Source organism: Dama dama, chromosome 5 (genome assembly GCF_033118175.1).
Source record: "Dama dama isolate Ldn47 chromosome 5, ASM3311817v1, whole genome shotgun sequence".
In the NCBI taxonomy this organism is placed as follows: Eukaryota; Metazoa; Chordata; class Mammalia; order Artiodactyla; family Cervidae; genus Dama; species Dama dama.
The window spans coordinates 5,179,804-5,200,977 of record NC_083685.1 but is presented as its reverse complement, the minus strand read 5'-3'; the positions used below and the strand labels follow the sequence as shown (position 1 = coordinate 5,200,977).

Here is a 21,174-nt window from a genome sequence, read left to right as displayed (position 1 = left end):
GAAAGAAATTAAGTGCAAGTTCCATAAGAAAACAAAAAAGTTACCTTCCAAGAGTTTTTGACATGATGTATTCGTCTCTTAATTCCTTAGGATACACTGACTGATCATCTACAGTCAGATCAAAAAATACAAAAACTAAGGGGAAAAAATGCAGAGATAGGTCTTATTAATCAATTTGATAAAGAGAAGATGAATGGTCCTATAACTTAGAAAACATATGGAATATAAGACAATCATGCTTAGTTCCATTTAACATCTAACCCCAAAGAAATCATTAGCTAGGCTAACGGATACCATGAAACCCTTGAAAAATGATGGCAACAAGTTTCATTCCCACAATGGAAACACACAGTATCATTCTCACTACACAAGAAACTCATATGTAAATACTGTGCTTATTCACTGACCTCAGAACAGTTATCAGCTGGGCCCAGAACCAAATGCCAAATAGTTTAAATCTAGAAAATATATTCAAGGCAAGTAAATATCCAGATAAAAATAAAGCCAGAGGTCACCATCACCAATATTATCATCTCTCAGTCATTTCTACCTTTACCTAGCTGGTATTTTACAGCGCAAACCATCCTGAACTTACTTGTAAAATTAAATAACACTTTCCCCCCTAAACCTCCTTTATTTCTTTACTATTCGGCCTATATTTCAGAGAAAGAATACCAAAAAAACTGCTCATTTCATAATTTAACCATTCACTGGTCCAAACCTGAAATCAGTTATCAAACACTGCAATTCTACAAAATGATACATTTGCAACGGCCTATAATAGGAAAGAGTGAAATTTGTGAAGACCCTTGAGTTTCTCAGATTTCAGCTGACAGGTCTTAACCGCCCTGGAATAACCTAGAGAACCAGTGTCAGGCAGAAATCTGAACCATCTCAGCACATTTCAATCCAGGCTGGTCCCGAGCAGGTAGATACCTGCCTAATGAATGAGACCTGCTGGCCACCGAGGATACAACCGTTCCTCTCTGTGGATATTTATGAACCTAGATGTTATAATGACACCTGAGATCAGTGGATCTGAGGGGCTCTGAGATGTATTTTTCCCATGTATCAAGGTCAACTTCAAAGGCTGCAAACTCAGTTGCTTACAGAAGCCAGGAGGTCATGCAAACAGGTAAGGTTGGGATGAGTGTTAAGATGTAGAGCAGTGAATGGGGACTTGAACAGAAAAACACATCACCCATCTAAAGGAGGCAGTCTCTACTTAGCAGCCTGCAGATCCTCGAATTAAGGGACAATAGGCTCAAGTGTGGCCAGATATCCCATCTTTTCAAAGAAATCTGGATTTTCACATTAAAGCACACACATCAGCCAAGGCCTAATAAAATATCAACAGGCCAAATGCAGAGTACCAGTTTCATCCATTTCAATCGTGGCCAGCTTCAGACCACATAACACCTCTGTTCAAATTAGAAAAGGTGCCCTTTAGATAGAACAGTTATGAAAGGATGGCACGCCACTTGTCAAGTAGAGGACAGGCCACATTTCAGCGTCCACTTGCCCCCTCAACTGGGCGCTTTCAAAACAACAAAAACCTGGGCAAGCTGCCCTGACCGTAATTATCGGATAGGAAACAAAGTAGAAAACAGAGAAAACTAAGGCAATCATAAAATGTACACCAGGATGGCCAGAATAGCCATAATCCCGAGATGGTGGTCTGAAGACTGGCTGCAGGAGAACAACCTGAAAAGGATTTTTAACACCCCTGGAACCAGTGAATCAGGCTCTGAGGGACAGTGCCTCTGGGACTCTGTATGTTTAAGGTGTCACCCACACAAACAGATACTATTTCACATCACTCAACCCTCGAGTTTTGGGAAGATCTGTGAGGTTTTCTCAAATTAAAGAAACAAGAGTATTGCTCTTGTCCAAGGTTTTAAGATCACTGTGAGCTATGTTTAATTCTGTAGGTTGTTTTTTTTTATCCCCACTGAATGACAACTGTTCATTTCAGATGTGATATTCATGAAGTTTTAGGAACAGCTGCTTATAAAATGCTACCCGATGGTGATGATAAACATCTCCACTTTCAGAGGATAACCATGTTGTATTTAAGGCAGAAGGTCTAAACTGAGACTCTTACAGGAAAACCCATAGCCTAATGCTGGGCTATATATAATAGCCCAATAAATATATACAGAAATTAATGTCTAAAAGGAACAAAGAAAAGGAAGACTGAGCAAGGGAGAGAAAAAGGCAGGGAGGGAAATGAACTAATGGCCTAAAATAATTAATGGATATCTAAGGTAGACGTGATAAAACTGGATCAATTAATGAATGATAAATTAAACAATATGATTATTTAAAGCATATGGCTTTAAATGAAATTAATCAAACCAATCCAACCTTAGAAAATGTCTTGAAAGAACTTTTCATAATTAAAAAAAACAGCTAAGATTGAGATGAATCTTGAATGCTAACCTACTTACTTTATTTACCTAAACCATACTCTGCAAAGGACACAGTGTCATTTTTCCTTTTATACGGGAGGAGAAAGTTCCAGTAACCAAAAGATAATAATATTACCTTTATTACTCCATACTGAAAGTGCAATTTCAGAATTGTTACTCAAAGGAAGGCGTCTTCCTTTCCCTACAAGCTCTCTATTTACAAAGGTTCCATTCCCACTGTGATCTTCTATGTATGCGATGTAAGAGTTTTTAGGACCCATTTCCTAAAATAGAGAACATTTTATTTCAAAGTTTTAATGGTGGGACGTTAGAGTGGGGAGATAGCTGAGCGTGATGTCTAGATGACCAGTTTTCCCAAACGTGTGGGTATTTGACACCTACTCTGAAGATCCGAAAGTGCTTCTTGCTGTATGTCCGGTATTTATCGGTGCTTTTCAGCAGGGGCTCATCGAAGCAGTATTCACAGTTTCTATCCCTCCCAAACCAGTAGCTGTCGTTAACACAATCTGCAACACAAAAGCACACATCAGAGGGCTGTTGAATTTCAAGTCTCAAACACCTTTTAAAACTGCTGATAAAAACTGAAACATACATTACCATGAGTAAAATAAGATAGCTAGTGGGGAATTGCCGCATAGCACGAGGAGCTCAACGGGTGCTCTGGGACAATCTAGAGACGTGAGATGGGCTGGCAGGTATGAGGGAGGTTCAAGAAGGAGGGAACATAGGTATACTTATGGCTGATTCACGTTGCTGTATGGTAGAAACCAATACAACATTGTAAAGCAATTATTCTCCAATTAAAAAAAAAAGATTGCTCACAAAATCATGACACAGCATGAATGAACTTTGAAACCATTATGCTAAGTGAAAGAAGCCAGACACAGAGGACAATCATGATTTCACTTATATGAAATATCTAGAATAGGTAAACTCAAAGATACAGGAAATAGGTTACAAATTAACAGAAGAACTTAACAGGGAATGAACAATCTCTTCAATTAATGGTGCTGGGAAAACTGAATAACCACATGCAGAAGAATGAAACTGGACCCCTATCTTACACCACTCACAAAAAATTAACTTGAAATAGATTAAGGTCTTAAATAAAAGTTAAACTGTAAAGCTACAAGAAAACAAATGGTCATTATGTGATGTGATGAAGGTGCTAGCTAAGGCCACGGTGAGGATCATTTTGCAATATATATCATATATCAAATTGTATATCTTAATTTATACAATGTTATGTATGTTAGTGGAGAAGGCAATGGCTAACTCCAGTACTCTTGCCTGGAAAATCCCATGGATGGGGGAGCCTGGTAGGCTGCAGTCCATGGAGTCGCTAAGAGTCGGACACGACTGAGCGACTTCACTTTCACTTTTCACTTTCACGCATTGGAGAAGGAAATGGCAACCCACTCCAGTGTTCTTGCCTGGAGAATCCCAGGGACGGAGGAGCCTAGTGGGCTGCCATCTATGGGGTCGCACAGAGTCGGACACGACCGAAGCGACTTAGCAGCAGCATATATGTTAGTTACATATGTTTCAGTAAAGCTAGGGATGGGAAAGGAGAAATTACCAAAGGAAAAAATTTTGGAACTAGATAATGGTGATGGTTATACTCTCACAGTACACTGTGAGAACACTGATGCCAATGAACTGTATTGGTTATTGTTGTTTAATTGTTAAGTCATGTCCGATTCTCAGGCTCCTCTGTCCATGGGATTTCCCAGGCAAGCATACTGGAGTGGGCGGCCATTTCCTTCTCCAGGGGATATTCCCAACCCAGAGATTAAACCCCTGTCTCCTGCATTAGCAAGCATCAGATTCTTTACCACTGAGACACCAAGGAAGGTCAATGAGCTGCATACTTAATGGTTAAAATGGCAAATTTTTATGTTATATGTATTTTATCACAATGAAAAGTAAACATTAAAAAAAAAAAATTACTAAGGGGGCTTCCCTAGTGGTTTAGAGGTTGAGAATCTGCTTGCCAATGCAGGGGTCAAGGGTTCAATCCCTGGTCTGGGAGCTTCCCAAATGCCGTAGATCAACTAAGCACCAGAAGCCACAACTACTACACCAGTGTTCTAGAGCCCGTGAGCCGGGTACTGAGTCCTCGCTCTGCAGCTATGGAAGCCTGTGTGCCTACAGCCTCTATTCTGCAACAAGCAATGAGAAGTCCATGCACCCCAACCAAGACTAGCCCCCTCCAGTCAGAACCAGAGAAAGCCTGCGTGCAACAATGAAGACCCAGCACAACCAAAATTAAATGAATTTAAAAAAAAAAAAAAAGAAATACTAAGATATATAGTTTTTAAAATGCAAGATTTGTATTCTGAAAACTACAAAACATGGTTGAAAGAAATTAAAGACCTAAATAAATGAAGGATATCTCGTGTTCATAGACTGGAAGACTTGATACAGTTACAATGGGAACAGTATCCAAATTGATCTACAGATATAACCCCAGAGGCCTTCTTTGCAGGAAGTGACAAAGTTATCCTAAAATTCCTATGAAAAAGTAAAGAACCGTAGTAGTCAAAACAATCTTGAAAGAGAACAAATCAGAACTCACTCTGGATTTCAAAACTTGCTACAAAGACATACAGATGGCTAACAAACACATGAAAAGATGCTCAACATCACTCATTATCAGAGAAATGCAAATCAAAACCTCAATGAGGTACCATTACACGCCAGTCAGAATGGCTGCTATCCAAAAGTCTACAAGCAATAAATGCTGGAGAGGGTGTGGAGAAAAGGGAACCCTCTTACACTGTTGGTGGGAATGCAAACTAGTACAGCCGCTATGGAGAACAGTGTGGAGATTCCTTAAAAAACTGGAAATAGAACTGCCATATGACCCAGCAATCCCACTTCTGGGCATACACACCAAGGAAACCAGATCTGAAAGACACACATGTACCCCAATGTTCATCGCAGCACTGCTTATAATAGCCAGGACATGGAAGCAACCTAGATGCCCATCAGCAGACGAATGGATAAGGAAGCTGTGGTACATATACACTGTGGAATATTACTCAGCCATTAAAAAGAATTCATTTGAATCAGTTCTAATGAGATGGATGAAACTGGAGCCCATTATACAGAGTGAAGTAAGCCAGAAAGATAAAGACCAATACAGTATACTAACGCACATATATGGAATTTAAAAAGATGGTAATGATAACCCTATATGCAAAACAGAAAACGAAACACAGATGTACAGAACAGACTTTTCAACTCTGTGGGAGAAGGCGAGGGTGGGATGTTCTGAGAATAGCATTGAAACAAGTATACTATCAAGGGTGAAACAGATCACCAGCCAAGGTTGGATGCATGAGACAAGTGCTCAGGGCTGGTGCACTGGAAGGACCCAGAGGGATGGGATGGAGAGGGAGGTGGGAGGGGGGATTGGGAAGGGGAACACATGTAAATCCATGGTTGACTCATGTCAATGTGTGGCAAAAACCACAACAATATTGTAAAGCAATTAGCCTCCAACTAGTAAAAATAAATGGAAAATTTTTTTTAAATAAAAATAAAAATGATAATCATGTTTTCAAAAAAAAAAAAAACTTACTACAAAGCTAAGGTAATTGAGACTTTGTGGTGCTGGCATAAGGATGTACACATAGATCAATGGACTGGAAGTCCAGAATTAAACCCTGACATTTATGCTCAAACTGATAAGGACAGAGTAAAGGGATAAAGTTGGAGAAGGAAATGGCAACCCACTCCAGAACTCTTGCCTGGAAAATCCCATGGACGGAGGAGTGTGGTAGGCTATCGCCCACGGGGTCACAAAGAGTCGGACACGACTGAGCTACTTCACTTCACTTTCAAAGGGATAAAGTAGGTGACTAAATAGTTAATCACGCTAGGATTATAAGTAGAAAAAATATGGGAGACCCCTATAAGTTAATGATTACTCAAGAAAGCAGGCTTGCTTAACCACAAAACCAAGGAAGCTTGCTTAGCAACAAAACCATGTAACAGAAGCACAAGTCATGCCGCTAAACAATAAAACAATGGTGGTGTGAGCCCCACATCCTGGCCAGTGAGCTCAGTAAGTTAATGATCCCTGGGACATGCTCTCTGCTCACATAAAAACAATTTGTGGACCTAGCCTGACCATGAAGGGACAAGAAAACTCCCCTGCTAAACCTGCAGGAGGAGTTGATGATGGAAGCATGACATCTACTCAAGAAAAACAAACATGGTCTTCTCCCCTCGCCCACTTTTTTTTTTACCATAAAGCTACAGGCTAGTAAGTTCTCAGTGCAGCATCTCTCACCCACCCCACTGGTAAAGCTCAGAAGTGCCCTATTCTAATAAGTCGCTTTATCGATTACTTTGCCTCTCGCTGAATTCTTTCTGTGCTGAGACATAAAGGACTGTGGTACCAGCAGCTCTTTGGAGCCTCCCTCCCCCTCAAAAGGCCACCAAATGGCTTCAACATGATCTTTGATAAAGGTATCAAGACCATTCAAAAAGTCTCTTCAAGAAATAGTTCTTGGACAACTGGGCATTGCCATAACAAAGGATGAATTTGGACAATACCTCATACCAAGTACAAAAATCAACTCAGGGATCAGTGTAAGAGCTAAAACTGTAAATTATTTAGAAGGTAGGGGTTGAATCAATAACAGTAACAATAAAGTAGCTTCTCTTTATTCAGCAATTACTTTATTGTTATTCAGTTGTTAAGTCCTGTCCAACTCTGTGCGACCCATGGGCTGTAGCACACCAGGCTCCTCTGTCCTCCAGTATCTCCTGGAGTTTGCTCAAATTCATGCCCACTGAGTTGGTGATGCTACCTAACCATCTTATCCTCTGTCACCCCCTTCTCCTATTGCCTTCAACCTTTCCCAGCATCAGGGTCTTTTCCAATGAGCTGCTCTTGGCACCATATGGTCAGAGTATTGGAGCTTCAGCTTCATCGGTGCTTCCAATGAGTATTCAGAATTGATTTCCTTTAGGATTGACGGTTCGCTCTCCTTCTAGTCCAAGGGACTCTCAAGTCATATATCAAGTTCTCCCTTTTAAAGGAGATACATCCAGACACAGATGTAAAGAACAGTCTTTTGGACTCTGTGGGAGAAGGTGAGGGTGGCATGATTTAAGAGAATAGCATTGAAACATGTATATTATCATATGTGAAACGGATCACCAGTCCAGGTTCGATGCATGAGACAGGGTGCTCGGGGCTGGTGCACTGGGATGACCCTGAGGGACGGGATGGGGAGGGAGGGGGGAAGGGGGTTCAGGATGGGGACACATGTACACCCATGGCTGATTCGTGTCAATGTAAGGCAAAAACCCATTACAATATTGTAAAGTAATTAGCCTCCAGTTAAAATAAATTAATTTTTTTAATTTTTAAAAATTAAAAAAAAAATAAAGGAGATACATCCCACTTCACTCTTAACACTTCTGTGTCCCAGCCCTAAGCCTATCTTAAAAATATGGCTTAAATGAGTAAAAAATAGCTTCAAATGCTTACTTCTAAATTTAAAGTTATACATATGACTATTGTTATATTATTTCTCCATTTTTTACTGTTTTTTTCAAGTCACCAAGTTGCACATGATATAAAAGGAAAGGTGAGTGACAAGGTACAAAATGGTACATTAGTCATTCATTTCCTTATATTATTATTCTCTATTCCATTAACATCAAGTTCATTTTTTTTTAAATGAAGCATATTGTGCATATTTCAGTCATTCAGTTGTGTCTGACTTTGCAACCCACTGGGCTGTAGCCCTCCAGGCTCCTCTGTCCATGGGATTTTTCAGGCAAGAATACTGGAGTGGGTCGCCTTTTCTTTCTCCAGGGATCTTTCTGCCCCAGGGATAGAACCCACGTTTCCTGTGTCTACCCATTGGCAGGCAGATTCTTTACCAGCTGAGCCATCTTTTTAATGAAGAGGTCATTTTAATTCAAGACAGAGGAAAGATACTACATAAAACATACTGAGAGCAAAGTCTCACTGTTGGAATCAGCTGTCAGAGTGGGTGAGTACATTTAAACAGCAAGGTTGGCTATTTTGAGATAAAAACAAGTAACAGGGAGTCAACAAATAACCTCCCCCATCCTGAGACTGTAACACGGATGCTCTGAAACTGCTGCACCAGAGCAGGAGTGAAGTGATGACACTTCTGTGATTAGACAACAAATGTTTGCAAGTTTGCATGAATCAGTATTCTTCGAGGGAAAAGATCCACAGCCCTCCTCAGATGGACAACACATGGTAGAGGCCAAATCAACATCTGATGAAAGAATAAATGAAGGGGATCCACAGCAAGTAAGAGCCAGTGCACTACCCAAAACTGCTTTCTCGGTTCTGTCTTTCACCACCTCCAAACTCCAGAATCTTTCCAGGAGTGTCTTGGGTTATCTGTTGCAACAACTTTCTGTAACTGTTTTTCTGAGCACAATATTGCACTACATAACAAAAGATCTTACCAAGATTGGAGAATCCGTCCTGAAGGGCCCATAATCGAGCCCAAGGGGCAGGGACAGGCTCCTCGGGTTCTTGGTCCTCCGGAATAGAATAGAGTTCCTGCGTGGACACTGTGTCTAAGGAGCTCAGCGTGCCGGAGCTGGAGTGAGAGGACTGGCTGGACGTGCCCTGGGACTGTGAAGAGGAGCTGTGTGGCTGCGAGGAGGGGCCTTGGGACTGTGAGAAGCCGCCTTGGGACTGCGGGGAGGCGCTGCCGCGGGGCTGCTGACACTCCACATTCCTCTCCCGAGACATCACCACCTCAAAAATAAGTGTCCCACAACCCGGTGAGTCTCAACGAACAAGACTTAGAGGTCAACGGTGAAGGATGGGCATATTACAACAGCCAAAACAACACAAAAAAGAAGATCCAGGACAAGCATGCTCTGCAGAAATTAAAATTCCAACAGTCTACAGCTATCACTCTTCTGAGCTGAGTTTTTCATCAGATCATTTTCGCCTGATAAGTATTTTGTGTAACAGCCACAAACCACAGGGGAAAGAAACAAAGAAATAATTTGAAGACTATAAATAAGTGAAAAAACAAAGATACTGAATTGGGGAGGGGAAGAGACTCATAACAGCTTACACTCATCCAACTGTTAAAAATTAGAAATGGTGGTCCCTGGTGGTCCAGTGGCTAAGACTCTGTGCTCCCAATGCAGGGGGCTCAGGTTCAATCCCTGGTCAGGAAACTAGATCCCTCAGGCCACAACTAAAAAGATCCCACAGGCTGTCACTAAGACCCGGTGCAGCCAAATTAATAAATAAATATTTTTTAAGAAAAAAGAAATAGAACCTAAAATGTATTCATTAATACAATCAACACTACACTTAAACTTCATATGTATTTTCGGAAAGCAAAGAAGGGGAGAGGTCGGGTGGCTTGGCATAGGTGACCAGCGAACAAAAATTCTACAGAAATTGGCTGCATCACCCCAGGGGTGATATTTACATAAGATGTCACTGATGCCCCTTTCAAAAACCAGCTCCTGGAGGGTAGGACCCAACGTCATTCTAGATTCCTAGACACCAAACTAAGAGCTGGGCCACTTAATGAAGCAAAACACTAAGACAGTGCTAAACAACCCCACCTAGCCCTTTGTGATGCTAATTAACTATGGGGCTCATCTTTTCAGCATCCCAAACGACCTCCAAGCACAACAGAAGGAACTATTCAGACACACAGAAGATCATAACAGAGGTTCCCACCCTTGTTTTAGAATTTAATTTGACAGTTAAACCCCAATAACAGAAACTACAGTGAAGTCAAAGTAACTTTCAAACCCTAACTTTAAATCCCTAATCTGATTTTTTTTTAAGTGCTTTCTCTCCAGATTTCCACACTCAGGCTACCCCTCAAGAAAAATATAGTAAACATGACTGACACAGATTATTGCATTTACATAGGCCTTCCAGATGCAAAAGTCCGATGAGGTTTCCCGGAAGTGCACCAGAGAGGTGCTGCCAGAGCTTCGACTTCAGGACCTGCTGCTCTGATACCACCTCAGCCGAGGTGTGACCTCCTGCGCCTTTGGAGCAAAACTCCGCCCTGAAAAGTGGCAAAAGACAGTGTGTCAAGAGGTAGCTGCTATCATCGCACCTGATAAGAAGGGTCCACCACACCAGGACTACATGGGCCTCCGCCACATACAGTGGAGAGGTCATAAGCAAACAGATCTGGAGTCAGCTAAGCCAGCTCTTCCCATGACCTTTAGGTAGATCACAGCCTCTCAGAACCCAAAAAGTAGACGGAGCTAGAAAATCAAATGAGATGCCGCTTCAACGCTCTTTCAACCCCACCCCCTCAGTAAAGCTGGATAATCGGACTTTCAGGCCCAAAGAATCTGAATGCAGGAAAAGGCCTTACAAGTGCAACACAATTTATTTTTTCTCAAATAGAGGAACTGCGTCCCAAGGAAGACTGGTGGCCCCCTCCCCTCCCTTTGCCACCCAATCCCCCACACTTCCTTGCGGACACTCTCGAAGCATCTTCCTATGCAAGTCAGTGTGCTTCCAGTTCAAGCAGCGCCTATTGTGAATGGGTTCTCAAAAGGCATTTTTCAGATTGAGCCAAACTATGATAATAATTACTAACACCTTTAAAACTTTCTGCAGAGCAGCTTGGCTCTGATTCTGAAGAGCACAACTCTGTTCTTTCTTATCCTGTACTTCTGGGCCAGTTTCTGCTTGCAAGTAACAAGGGAAGTGAAATACACCTCGAAGTTTGTCTACAAAGGAGGAAGAGAGTCGCCCACGCATTCTTCTTTCCCCCCGCTTCCCGAGCTCATACACAGGACAAGATGGAGGCTCTGGAGATTCAGCTTGCAATAAGACCCTGAGTACAGGATTCGAACCCCTAAATACCCAAAAGAAGCTCCCCACGATGACTCACCGCGTGAGCCCCTCTAGAAGAGTACAACCCAGAGCAGCCGCAACCAGCGGAGTGGCGCTAAACCCGCAGATACAAACTCCACCCTCCACCAATCAAAACACCCCTCCGCTCCCGCCGGACCAATGAGAAGCAGCGGATGTGGCCGCCCGCAACCTCAATGCTTTCTGGGAGTTGTAGTTTAAGTTGCAGAGCGGGACTCAGAATCCAGGTTTCCCCCGGGTGGTCCCGCCCCCCGCCCAGTTCCCCAGCCAATGACTAGCACGAGTCTGGTCAGCCTCAGGTGACCTCGGCGAGGCAGGCCGCCGGCCCGATGTGGGGCGGAAGGACCGGGGCCATCCTCCGGGCGTCGGGGTGGTGGCCGACAGGGGTGTTCGGGAGAAGACTGCTAAACTGCAATGCTGCTTCGCTGGCAGGAAGCAGCTCCCCACGATGTTGGAACTGCGGCGGCCTAGGGGGCCCACCGCGGGGGGACCGGTTCTTCTGCCCTCAGTGCCGGGCGCTGCAGCCACCTGACCCGACTCGAGACTACTTCAGCCTCATGGACTGGTATGGAGGCCGTTTCCTGAAACGCGTCTGGACGTGCGAGAGGGGAGGGCGGGTCGGGCTAGGGGAGGAGGAAGGCTGGACCAGTCACACAGGTTGGCGGGGCCCTGGAGGACCGGGCTGGGGGTGGAGCCTGGTCGAGAAGGGTGCGTGGGATGTGTCTGGGGAGGAAATTAAGGGGCTGGCCTGAGCGACTTAGGGGGATGAAGACGAGAGTGAGTCTTGGAGTGGAGAGGCGGGGAGTGGTTAGGGGAATCTGAAGTTTGAGGGCAGCAATGGAGGGAGGCTTGAGGGGCGGGTTCTGAGACAAGGCCAAGTTGAGAGGCGGGGCTTTGAGGGGAGGGTACTTGCGCGGCCCTAGGGCTTCCCTGATAGCTCTGTTGGTAAAGAATCTGCCTGCAGTGCAGGAGACCCCGGTTCAATTCCTGGGTCGGGAAGGTCTGCTGGAGAAGGGATAGGCTATCCTATCCCAAGGGATAGAATCCTAACCCAAGTATGCTTATACTTGGGTTTCCCTGTTGGCTCAGCTGATAAAGAATCCTCCTGCAATGCAGGAAACCAAGGTTCCACCCCCTGGGTTGGGAAGATTCGTTAATTATGGGCTTCCCTTGTGGCTCAGCTGGTAAAGAATCCGCCTGCAGTGCGGGAGACCTAGGTTGGATCCCTGGGTTAGGAAGATCCCCTGGGGAAGGAAAAGGCTACCCACTCCAGTATTCTGGCCTAGAGAATGCCATGGACTGTATAGTCCATGCGGTCGCAATAGTTGGACACGACTGAGCGACTTTCACTTTCTTTGGAGCATAGAAGCTTGAAGTTCAGAATGTTTAAAGTTGGCTTGAGATTTTTAAGAAAGAAGTACAGAATTGGTATCCAAAATACGAGAGTAAGAGCATGGAAAAACTTAAGGCTGTGGGCAGAGTCTAAGGGAAAAGTGAGAACTGGAGGGTCTGAGAAATAAGTGTTTTTCCTGTTTGTCGCGACCGCGGAAGGTCGAGGAGTTTGGAGAGGTGAGAAATTTGGGCGAAGCTCAACAGATAGGGCAGGCTCTGGGAATAAAAAGCGAAGGGGATTCGTTTAAAATAAAGTGAGAGGCAGAAATGAAGGGACCTGGGCCTTGGAAAAATAGAGTATGATTCTGGAATGCCCCTTAACTCTGGGCTCTGGCCCCACCAGTCACTGAGCACTTAGGAAGGGCTGCAGTGACACTACCCTGTAAGTTGTTCAAGCATGCCAATCTTGTTCTAACTTCAAGGTCTCTGCGTGTTCCCTGTGCCTGAATGCATCTTTCCTCTGATCTCTGATTACTCCTCATCATCATTTAGGTCTCAGCTCAAATGTCATCTCTTTGTCCACTACATCTACCATTCTCTGACCCTATTCTGTTTTCCTTTGCAGTACCTACTACTTTCTAGAATAGCTCTTGTCTACATGTTTATTGTGTCCCCCCTGAGAAAAGGAACTAGGCCCATAGTATATATATATATCTATAAATATCTGATGCATGAGTTTCATCTCCTGATTTCCTTCCAGCAACCGCTCCTTCAGAGTTGACACTGTGAAGCTCCAACATAGATACCAGCAACTACAGCGCCTTGTCCACCCAGATTTCTTCAGCCAGAGGTCTCAGGTGAGCCTGTTGGCCACCCCTAATCATTCCCTGGGTGGGGAAGCTCCCCTCGAGGAGGGCATGGCAACCCACTCCAGTATGCTTCCCTGGAAAATCCCAGGGACAGAGGAGCCTGGTGGGCAACAGTCCATAGGGTTGTAGAGAGTCAGACATGACTGCAGTAAGTTAGCACAACAGACATAGCACAATCATACCCAAACACATATGCACCCTGGGTGCCATGGCCTGTGGTTATGAGATTACCAGGGACAAAACTGGTCGACCAGCTTTGCCCTGGGGCAGCCTGATTACAACCAACCAGGCCCTGGATCAATCCTACACTCAGAGCTTTTACTTTACTTCCTAGCAGAATTAAAACCAGTCGTCTGAAAATTAAAACAGCTTATCCCACACCAGTTCTCCTTCCTTATGTGCCTGCCCATCAGTGTTTTATGAAACAGTTTGTGATGTAAGATGGCTGATTTGTGTGGTAATATGACTATCTTCATTTCCACTTACAGAATGAAAAGGACTTCTCAGAGAAGCATTCGACCCTTGTCAATGAGGCCTATAAGACCCTTCTGGCCCCCCTGAGTAGGGGACTATACCTTGTAAGGTGATTTTCCAACTCTTCTATCATGACTGCCTGATCCCATTGCTCTGAGGGACAGCTGTTCCCCTGTATTCAACAGAAGAGTGCTTGAGATCTTAGCTAGTCTAGGGACCCATAATTAACCTCAAAAATGCTACATGCGAAAAAAAAAAAAAACTACATGCGTATAGTTTTCTGAGTATCTCTATAAACTTGCCCAATTGCCCTTTTTTTTTTGTTTTGTTTTTTACCATTTGCTATAAATTTAAAGAATTAGACTGTACTGGCTTTTAGGAAAGAGTAATTTTTGTTTTGTTGCTAGTAGAGAAGTGAGCACCTTAGAGTTTTAGGATTTAATAGAATCTTTACAGATACATAGTTCAACCTCCCAAGTGGAAGAATGACTCCCCTAGGGTCACATAGTTCCAGGTAGGAGAGTTCCAATACTCCTATCTCAGTCCCTATTTCATCACTGGGACACTTCAGGTTTTCTCTGTGAGTGACATTTTGTTCTAAAGGGTGAGAAGGATTTATGGTGAGTAGGATTTATGACTCTAGCCATAATTTCTTGAATTAATTTTCCCTGCTTTATGCCCCAATAGCTAAAGCTCCATGGAGTAGAGATTCCCGAAGGGACAGACTATGAGATGGATAGTCAATTCCTCATGGAAATAATGGAAATCAATGAAAAACTTGCAGAAGCTCAAGGTGAAACTGCCATGAAAGAGATTGAATCTATTGTCAGAGGTAAAAGATAAAATAGTACCAAATATATTATATTGCTATTTTGAGTACACATAGAGTCTAAGTCACTCAGTCATGTCCAACTCTTTGCGACCCGATGGACTGTAGCCCACCAGGCTCCTCCGTCCATGGGATTTTCCAGGCAAGAATACCAGAGTGGGTTGCCATTTCCTCCTCCAGGGGATCTTCCCGATCCAGGGATAGAAGCCAGGTCTCCCACTTTGCAGGCAGATACTTCAACATCTGAGCCACCAGGTAAGCCCAAAGGCAGGTTCTTAACCTCTGGACCACCAGGAAAATGCCTGTATATGTAGAGGTTAAGTGGAAAATGGATACAAAGACGACACATTGGTCTTCATAGTGCTTTTTTTTTTCTTGATCATACTGAAACCCATTTTGTTAGACCTGCAAAATCCCTAATTCTCTGGAAAGCAGGCTTAAACTAAGAATGTAATAGTATTTTGTAGACCACAGTGCTCTTTCCCACCCATGACATCATTTGGATGATATTATTATCTCTGCCAAGAAAAATAGGTCTCAGAAGTTCATGGGAATACCCAAAGTCACTCAGCAGATGTAGCAGAGCAAAGAATGAAACCTTGCTCTTATGATCCCATATTGCTTTACTTTCACTTTATTCCATAGAGGGTCAGTCAGGGTTTTCCAGAGAAACAGAATCAATAGTGTGTGTGTGTGTGTGTGTGTGTGTAGAGAAAAACTTATTTTAAGGAATGGCTCATGTGATTGTAGGAGCTAGCAAATCCAAACTATATCAGATAGACCAGCAGGCTGGAAACTCAGGCAGGACTTCTATGTTAGTCATGAGGAAGAATTCCCTCTTCAGGAAAACTCAGTTTTTGCTCACTGTCTTCAACTGATTAGATGAGGCCCACCTGTGTTATTAAAGATAATCTCCTTAAGGTCAACTGGCTATAAATGTTAATCACGTATACAGAAAACCTTCACAGCAGCATTTAGACTAGTGTTTGACCAGACAACTGAGCACTGCAGCCTAAACAAGTTGGCATGTATAGTTAACCATGCCAAGTAGAAAAGGCTCCCGGTTTCTCACTCAAATTGTATGCATGTACAAACTTTCACAAATGTTTATGGTGTGCCTACTATGTATCAGGCACTGTGCAGGACACTGAGAATCCAGCAGTGAACAGAAGGACATGACCTAGGCCTTCATGGAGTTTATATGTTCCAATTCAGCGTGTCCCACATGGAAGTCATGAGTGTCCATCCTCCGTCCCCCAAAATCAACCTGATCCTCTGCAGATATTCCCTTTCTAAGTAGATGACCCTCTGCAGTTACTCAAGTCCAAAACACTGAGTAAGCGTTCTTCACAACTTACTCCCCCACACCCCCATAGACAGTCTGTCACCAAGTCTAGAAAAACTGACCTTATTACTGTGTCTCAAATCCATCCATCTGTTTTCACTGCCACCACCCTGTCCCAAGCTACCATTCTCTCCCATCTGGACGACTGGAGTAACTCCGACCAGTCCATCTCTACCTTCAATCTGATATATTCCTATACTATCACGTGTGTTATCTTTCTGAAACCCAAATCTAATCATAGCACCCTTGGCCTTGCTTAAAAACTTGAAGTGGCTCCCTTGGCTCCCCATCACTTTCAGGTTAAAGAGACCTGGATAGCTGGGCCTCTGCTTCCTCCTGTTTGCTCCTTCCAGTCCAGCCTTGCAGGCTGCTTCCAGTTCTTCATCTGTACTTTCCACCTTCCTGCCCAGGGCATTTGTAGGTACTGTTGCTTCTGCCCAAAATCCCCTTCTCCTCCACCCTATCTACTAACTCTTCCTCCTTCAGATCTGGGGGCAGTCCCCACTTCCTCAGGAAATCCTCAGAGAACCTCTATGTCTTTTAGCCGAGAGTACCCCTCTTTTGTAGTACTAATAATAGTTATAACCTTATTGTTCTGTGTGAGATTATCGGCCCCATATCAGCCTCCCCCATTAGACCAGAAGTTCTGCGGAGGCAGAAATTGTGTCTGTTTTTTGCTTCTCTCACATCCTCAGCACACGTAACAGTACTTGGAGTGTAACGAGGACCCAGTAAATATTTATCAAGTGAGTGAATAAAAAATAACGAACAAGTTAAAAGCAGTAAAATAGAAGTTGTGGTGGGGGAACTGTCCAGTGGGGGTGTATCAGCACTAGAGCTGTGTGGTGTTGGAAAAAGAGAAGCTCGGCATTTGCAGTCAGAAGACCCAGCTGCATGGCTTTGGCAGGCAGAGGATCATGAAGCTCTGGGTGATGTGGACTTGGGTTCAGTCCCAACACTGCCACCGACTTTTTGTGTGACCTTGAGCAAAGTGCCTTCACCCCCTCTGAGACTCAGTTTCCTCATCTGTAAAATGGAGACAATATTAGTACCCATTGTTGCAAGTATTAAATAAGTTAAAAACACCCTGATACTGGAAAAGATTGAGGGCAGGAGGAGAATGGGGCAACAGAGGATAAGATGGTATGATGGCATCACTGACTCAATGGACATGAATTTGAGCAAACTCCAGGAGATAGTGAAGGACAGGGAAGGCATGGACTGGCATGCTGCAGTCCATAAGGTCACAAAGAGTCAGACACAACTTAGCAACTGGACAACAAAGTGTGTAAAACATTTGATACAGAGCCTGGTTCATAGTAAGTGTTCAGTCAGAGGTGGGGGTTATTTTAGCTCTGTAGTTAATGTCTGGCTTTAAGCAGATCACTGATCTTCATTTATAGTAATTCCTAAATTTCCTTCCCTTACCTGCTAATAAGGCCCAGTTAAAGTGAACGTTCAAGGGCATGAGCTAGATGGTTTTGGGGTCAGGACTTCAGAGCCTCCAGACTCCTAATCCAGAGTTCTTTTTTGTCGACACCACATTGCTACCAGAAAGGTGAGTTTCTAGCCACTGAACTAGGAGTCAGGTGACTTGGGGTCTGTTCCGAGCTCTTCCACTCACCAGCCATGTAACCACAGTACATTTTCCCAATACCTGTCGTTGCTTATTATGGGGATATAATATATTTAAAAGTGCTTTGAAAGCAGGTACCCCCATAAATGATTAATACTGTCTGTAACTGGGAAATGCACTTATAAAACTCCTCATTTCCTAATGAGGAAACAATGCAAGCATGAGAGAGCTGCTCCTTTACTTCATCTGGCATCTTCTCTCTTCAGGTATGTTCTAAGTGCTAAGTCGAGTCAGTCGTGTCCAACTCTTTGCGACCCCATGAACCATTGCCCACAAGGCTCCTCTGTCCATGGGATTCTCCAGGCAAGAATACTGGAATGGGTTACCATTTCCTTCTCCAGGGGATCTTCCCGACCCAGGGATTGAACCCGCGTCTCTTACATCTCCTGCACTGACAGGAGAGTTACCACTAGCACTACCTGGGAAGGAGAGGCTGAATGATTTGCCAGTGGTTGCCTGATTCTGTAACACCCTGCTGATAGGTGAGCCCAGCTTGTTGATTTTTCTCCTAGCTGAAACCTGGAAGACTCAGAGTGCTTGGTGGAGATAAGATATTTCCTTGTCCTTTTTTCTTTTTTAATGCTTCTGTAGCCATTTTATGAACTTTGGTGATTGCCCCTCAGACCTTGCGTGGATAGGAAAACAGTGTAACTGGGGTCAGCCAGAGCTGCACGGAACAGGAGCTGCCACTGCGCACGTGTAGAGACAGAGGGCATGAGGCCTCACCCTTGAATCCAAGCTCCCTGCTGTGCTGTATTCACAACAAGATGACAGAGGGTTGTCTTCATATTATCAGTCTACTTAAATAGAAAAATTAAGATCTTGGTTTTCTTCTTTCAGCTAAACAGAAAGAACTGGCTGACGATGTGAGCAGAGCTTTTGAAAGAGGTACTCCCTTCATTTCATGACTTTCTTAAATATGGAAAGAAATACTAAGCACTGAGATATAACCATTCATTCAATAAGTAGCTATTATATGCCCATCCTATGACAGGTATGCGGGGAGTGATAAAATAGAGATGAGCCTACATTTCTGCCTTCAAGGATTCACAGTCTTGCTAGAAAATCCAGGTGTGTGCCAAGCCAATAAATGTCCACTGAAGACTAGATGAGAGAAAATGCTCCCATTCCCCTTTGGCAAGTAGGAGAAGATAAGGTGAGGGATGTGGGCTGAAGCCAACCCAGACTGACCTCAGGGCAAGGCTGCACACTCGACATTTGGCAGAGCCCCATCTTCTGCAGAGCCCAGAAGGAGAAGCCCATGGCACAAGTGTGCTAAATCGTAAATCGTAAATATGGAGTCCTCACTGCTCCTAGCTCTCAGGCTGAAGAGACTAGATCTGTTTCTAGCTATTTTTAAGCAAGAACAGCCCATTCCCTCTATCCCTGTCTTGTGCCACCCCTTAAATAAGACAATAATATCCCTTTGGCCTAGGGATCATTCCGCTGCAGGAAGGAGAAAGCAACTCATACTAACCCAGATAAAAGGAGGTTATTCTAAGGAGTTAGGGCCACCTCTCAGAATCCAAAGTCCCAGAGATGAGTCCATACAGTGTGAGGAGAGCTGTTGCAGAGCAGGACCTGGAAAATAGAAGCAGTCTGGAACCGAGGCTGTGGTCCTGAATGTGGTGGCCTGTTGGTCCATTCCATCCTTTTCCCCCTGCACCAGGTGCTTCCACATTCCTTATCAGGCTTCGACCACCATATATGACAGGGGGAGAACTCTTCAAACGCAACTTAGGAACTTCCCTGGTGGCCCAGTGGCAAAGAATCTGCCTGCCAATGCAGGGGACAGGGGTTCGATCCCTGGTCTGGGAAGGTCCCACAGGCCACGGAGCAACTAAGCCCATGCATCACAGCTCCTGAGCCTGTGTCCTCGAGCCCCTGCTCTGCAGCAGAGGAGCCACAGCAATGAGATGGCCAAGCAGCACAGACAGAGTAGCTCCCGCTCACCACAGCTAGAGTAAGGCCCGTGCAGCAACAAAGACTCAGCAGAACCAAAATTTAATTAATCTAAAAAAACAAAAAACACAACTTAATTATACTGGGGATCATCCTGAAAAAGAATCAGCTTCTCATTTAAAGTCTGAATCCTGTGAACAAGCATGCTTTTGCTCCCTTTGGGTGTAAGTCCTCTGTCCCCGAGAGCAATCCAGGGTGTTCCATCTCCCTCTCTCAGATCTACTGAGTAACTGATCAGCCTGCCAGAGCCCAGTGCACAGCTTTGATCCAGCTGCCTTGGGTGGTAGAGTGATTTTATTCTTGCTTGAAATGAAGCCTCTCACATTAATCTTTCTCTTTATTTCAGACAATTTTGAAAAAGCCAAGGAACTCTTAACAAAGATGAGATACTTTTCAAACGTTGAAGAAAAGATTAAGTTAAAGAAGATTCCCCTCTAATGGTTGCTAATTTTAAAGTTTCAAAAAATAAAGTTCTTACCTATTTCTCTTCTGGCCTCAGCTGTCTGAGAACAGAGGTGCTTCAACCGCTTTGCCCGTCTTAACTAAACTGTGGCTCAGGCACTATCAGGCAGCAGAGTTAGTCATGTCAGCAGAAGCTCAGCCTAGCCAGGGTTTGAGTGGTCGGCTCTTCACGGGGTACTGGATATACCATATCCCCCAGCGAGGCTGGTGGATGCAGAGATGGAAACAGGGCCAACTTGAGGCCCTCGAGAGGACGGGACTTTTTCCTGAAAAGGCCAGTAGTAAATATTTTAGATTTTGTGGGCCTCCTCCTCTGTTGCACCTGCTCAACTCTGCCCTGGTAGCATGTGTATGCTCCATGCATACTAAGCTGCTTCAGTCGTGTCCAACTCTTTGTGACCCTATGGACTGTGGCCCACCAGGCTCCTCTGTCCATGGGGATTCTCCAGGCAAGAATAGTGAAGTGGGTTGCCATGCCCTCCTTCAGAGGATCTTCCCGACCCAGGGATCGAACCCACGTCTCTTACATCTCCTGTATTGGCAGGCAGGTTCTTTACCACTAGCGGCACCTGGGAAGCCCTTATAGCGTATTATTTACTAAGCAGGCAGTGGGTTAGATTTGACAGGGGTTTACGACCCTCTGCTCTAGAACCACATCTTCCTTCCAAAGGCATGACCTTCACAAATAGTCTTGTTAGTATGTCTTTCAGGGAATTCCATTTTGGAACCATGCAAACTGCCTAAGGGTCTCTTTGGCCTACACTTAAATAAGTGCATTTTATCTACATGAAATACAGGTCACAGTACCAAGAATTAGCCTGGTATGAAGCACCCAGCGCATTTTCAGCTCCACCTTGGTGGAGCAGAGCATTTTTAATCTGTTCCTGGACAGCTGCTCTCCTGTCACCCGAAGCAGCTTCTTTCCCCTTTTCGATCTTTGGAAATTCAA

General features: G+C 44.2%; 2 protein-coding genes across 16 annotated transcripts in view; one reads left to right on the top strand and one right to left on the bottom strand.

The window, feature by feature from the left end:
• The window catches only part of CHEK2 (checkpoint kinase 2), a 38,219-nt gene extending 26,803 nt beyond the window's left edge, over positions 1 to 11,416 (bottom strand). Inside the window, exons 1-5 of one of the 5 annotated variants that reach the window (XM_061141637.1) lie at positions 10,347 to 10,483; positions 8,904 to 9,201; positions 2,814 to 2,938; positions 2,548 to 2,695; positions 45 to 135 (exon numbers count right to left, since the gene is read on the bottom strand). In XM_061141637.1, the coding sequence (XP_060997620.1) occupies positions 45 to 135; positions 2,548 to 2,695; positions 2,814 to 2,938; positions 8,904 to 9,195 (656 nt within the window). In that variant the 5' untranslated portion in view covers positions 9,196 to 9,201; positions 10,347 to 10,483. Of the gene's footprint in view, positions 1 to 44; positions 136 to 2,547; positions 2,696 to 2,813; positions 2,939 to 8,903; positions 9,202 to 10,330; positions 10,484 to 11,335 lie in introns of those variants that run through there. The other 4 variants (XM_061141638.1, XM_061141640.1, XM_061141641.1 and 1 more) reach the window with 4 other exon arrangements.
• Positions 11,417 to 11,569: 153 nt separating this feature from the next.
• Positions 11,570 to 20,250, top strand: HSCB (HscB mitochondrial iron-sulfur cluster cochaperone). 11 transcript variants are annotated; one of them, XM_061141625.1, is made up of 8 exons: positions 11,570 to 11,881; positions 13,409 to 13,505; positions 14,006 to 14,095; positions 14,679 to 14,823; positions 14,929 to 15,075; positions 18,642 to 18,689; positions 18,771 to 18,872; positions 20,110 to 20,250. In XM_061141625.1, exons 1-8 carry the CDS (start codon positions 11,646 to 11,648, stop codon positions 20,199 to 20,201), a joined length of 957 nt encoding a protein of 318 aa, XP_060997608.1. In that variant the 5' UTR covers positions 11,570 to 11,645; the 3' UTR covers positions 20,202 to 20,250. The 11 variants fall into 11 exon arrangements, with proteins under 11 accessions (XP_060997608.1, XP_060997609.1, XP_060997611.1 ...); XM_061141626.1 differs by having other exon boundaries at positions 11,572 to 11,881; positions 15,001 to 15,075; XM_061141628.1 differs by lacking the exons at positions 18,771 to 18,872; positions 20,110 to 20,250 and adding an exon at positions 18,143 to 18,283 and having other exon boundaries at positions 11,572 to 11,881.
• The last annotated feature ends 924 nt before the right edge of the window (positions 20,251 to 21,174 follow it).

Excerpts from the sequence above, each read along its gene's own strand:
- HSCB (XM_061141625.1), top strand. The coding sequence starts at position 11,646 with ATGTGGGGCGGAAGGACCGGGGCCATCCTCCGGGCGTCGGGGTGGTGG. Across the intron at positions 15,076-18,641 it reads TTCAACATCTGAGCCACCAG|CTAAACAGAAAGAACTGGCT; the intron begins GTAAGCCCAAAG and ends TTCTTCTTTCAG. Across the intron at positions 18,690-18,770 it reads GAGCAGAGCTTTTGAAAGAG|CTATTATATGCCCATCCTAT; the intron begins GTACTCCCTTCA and ends TTCAATAAGTAG.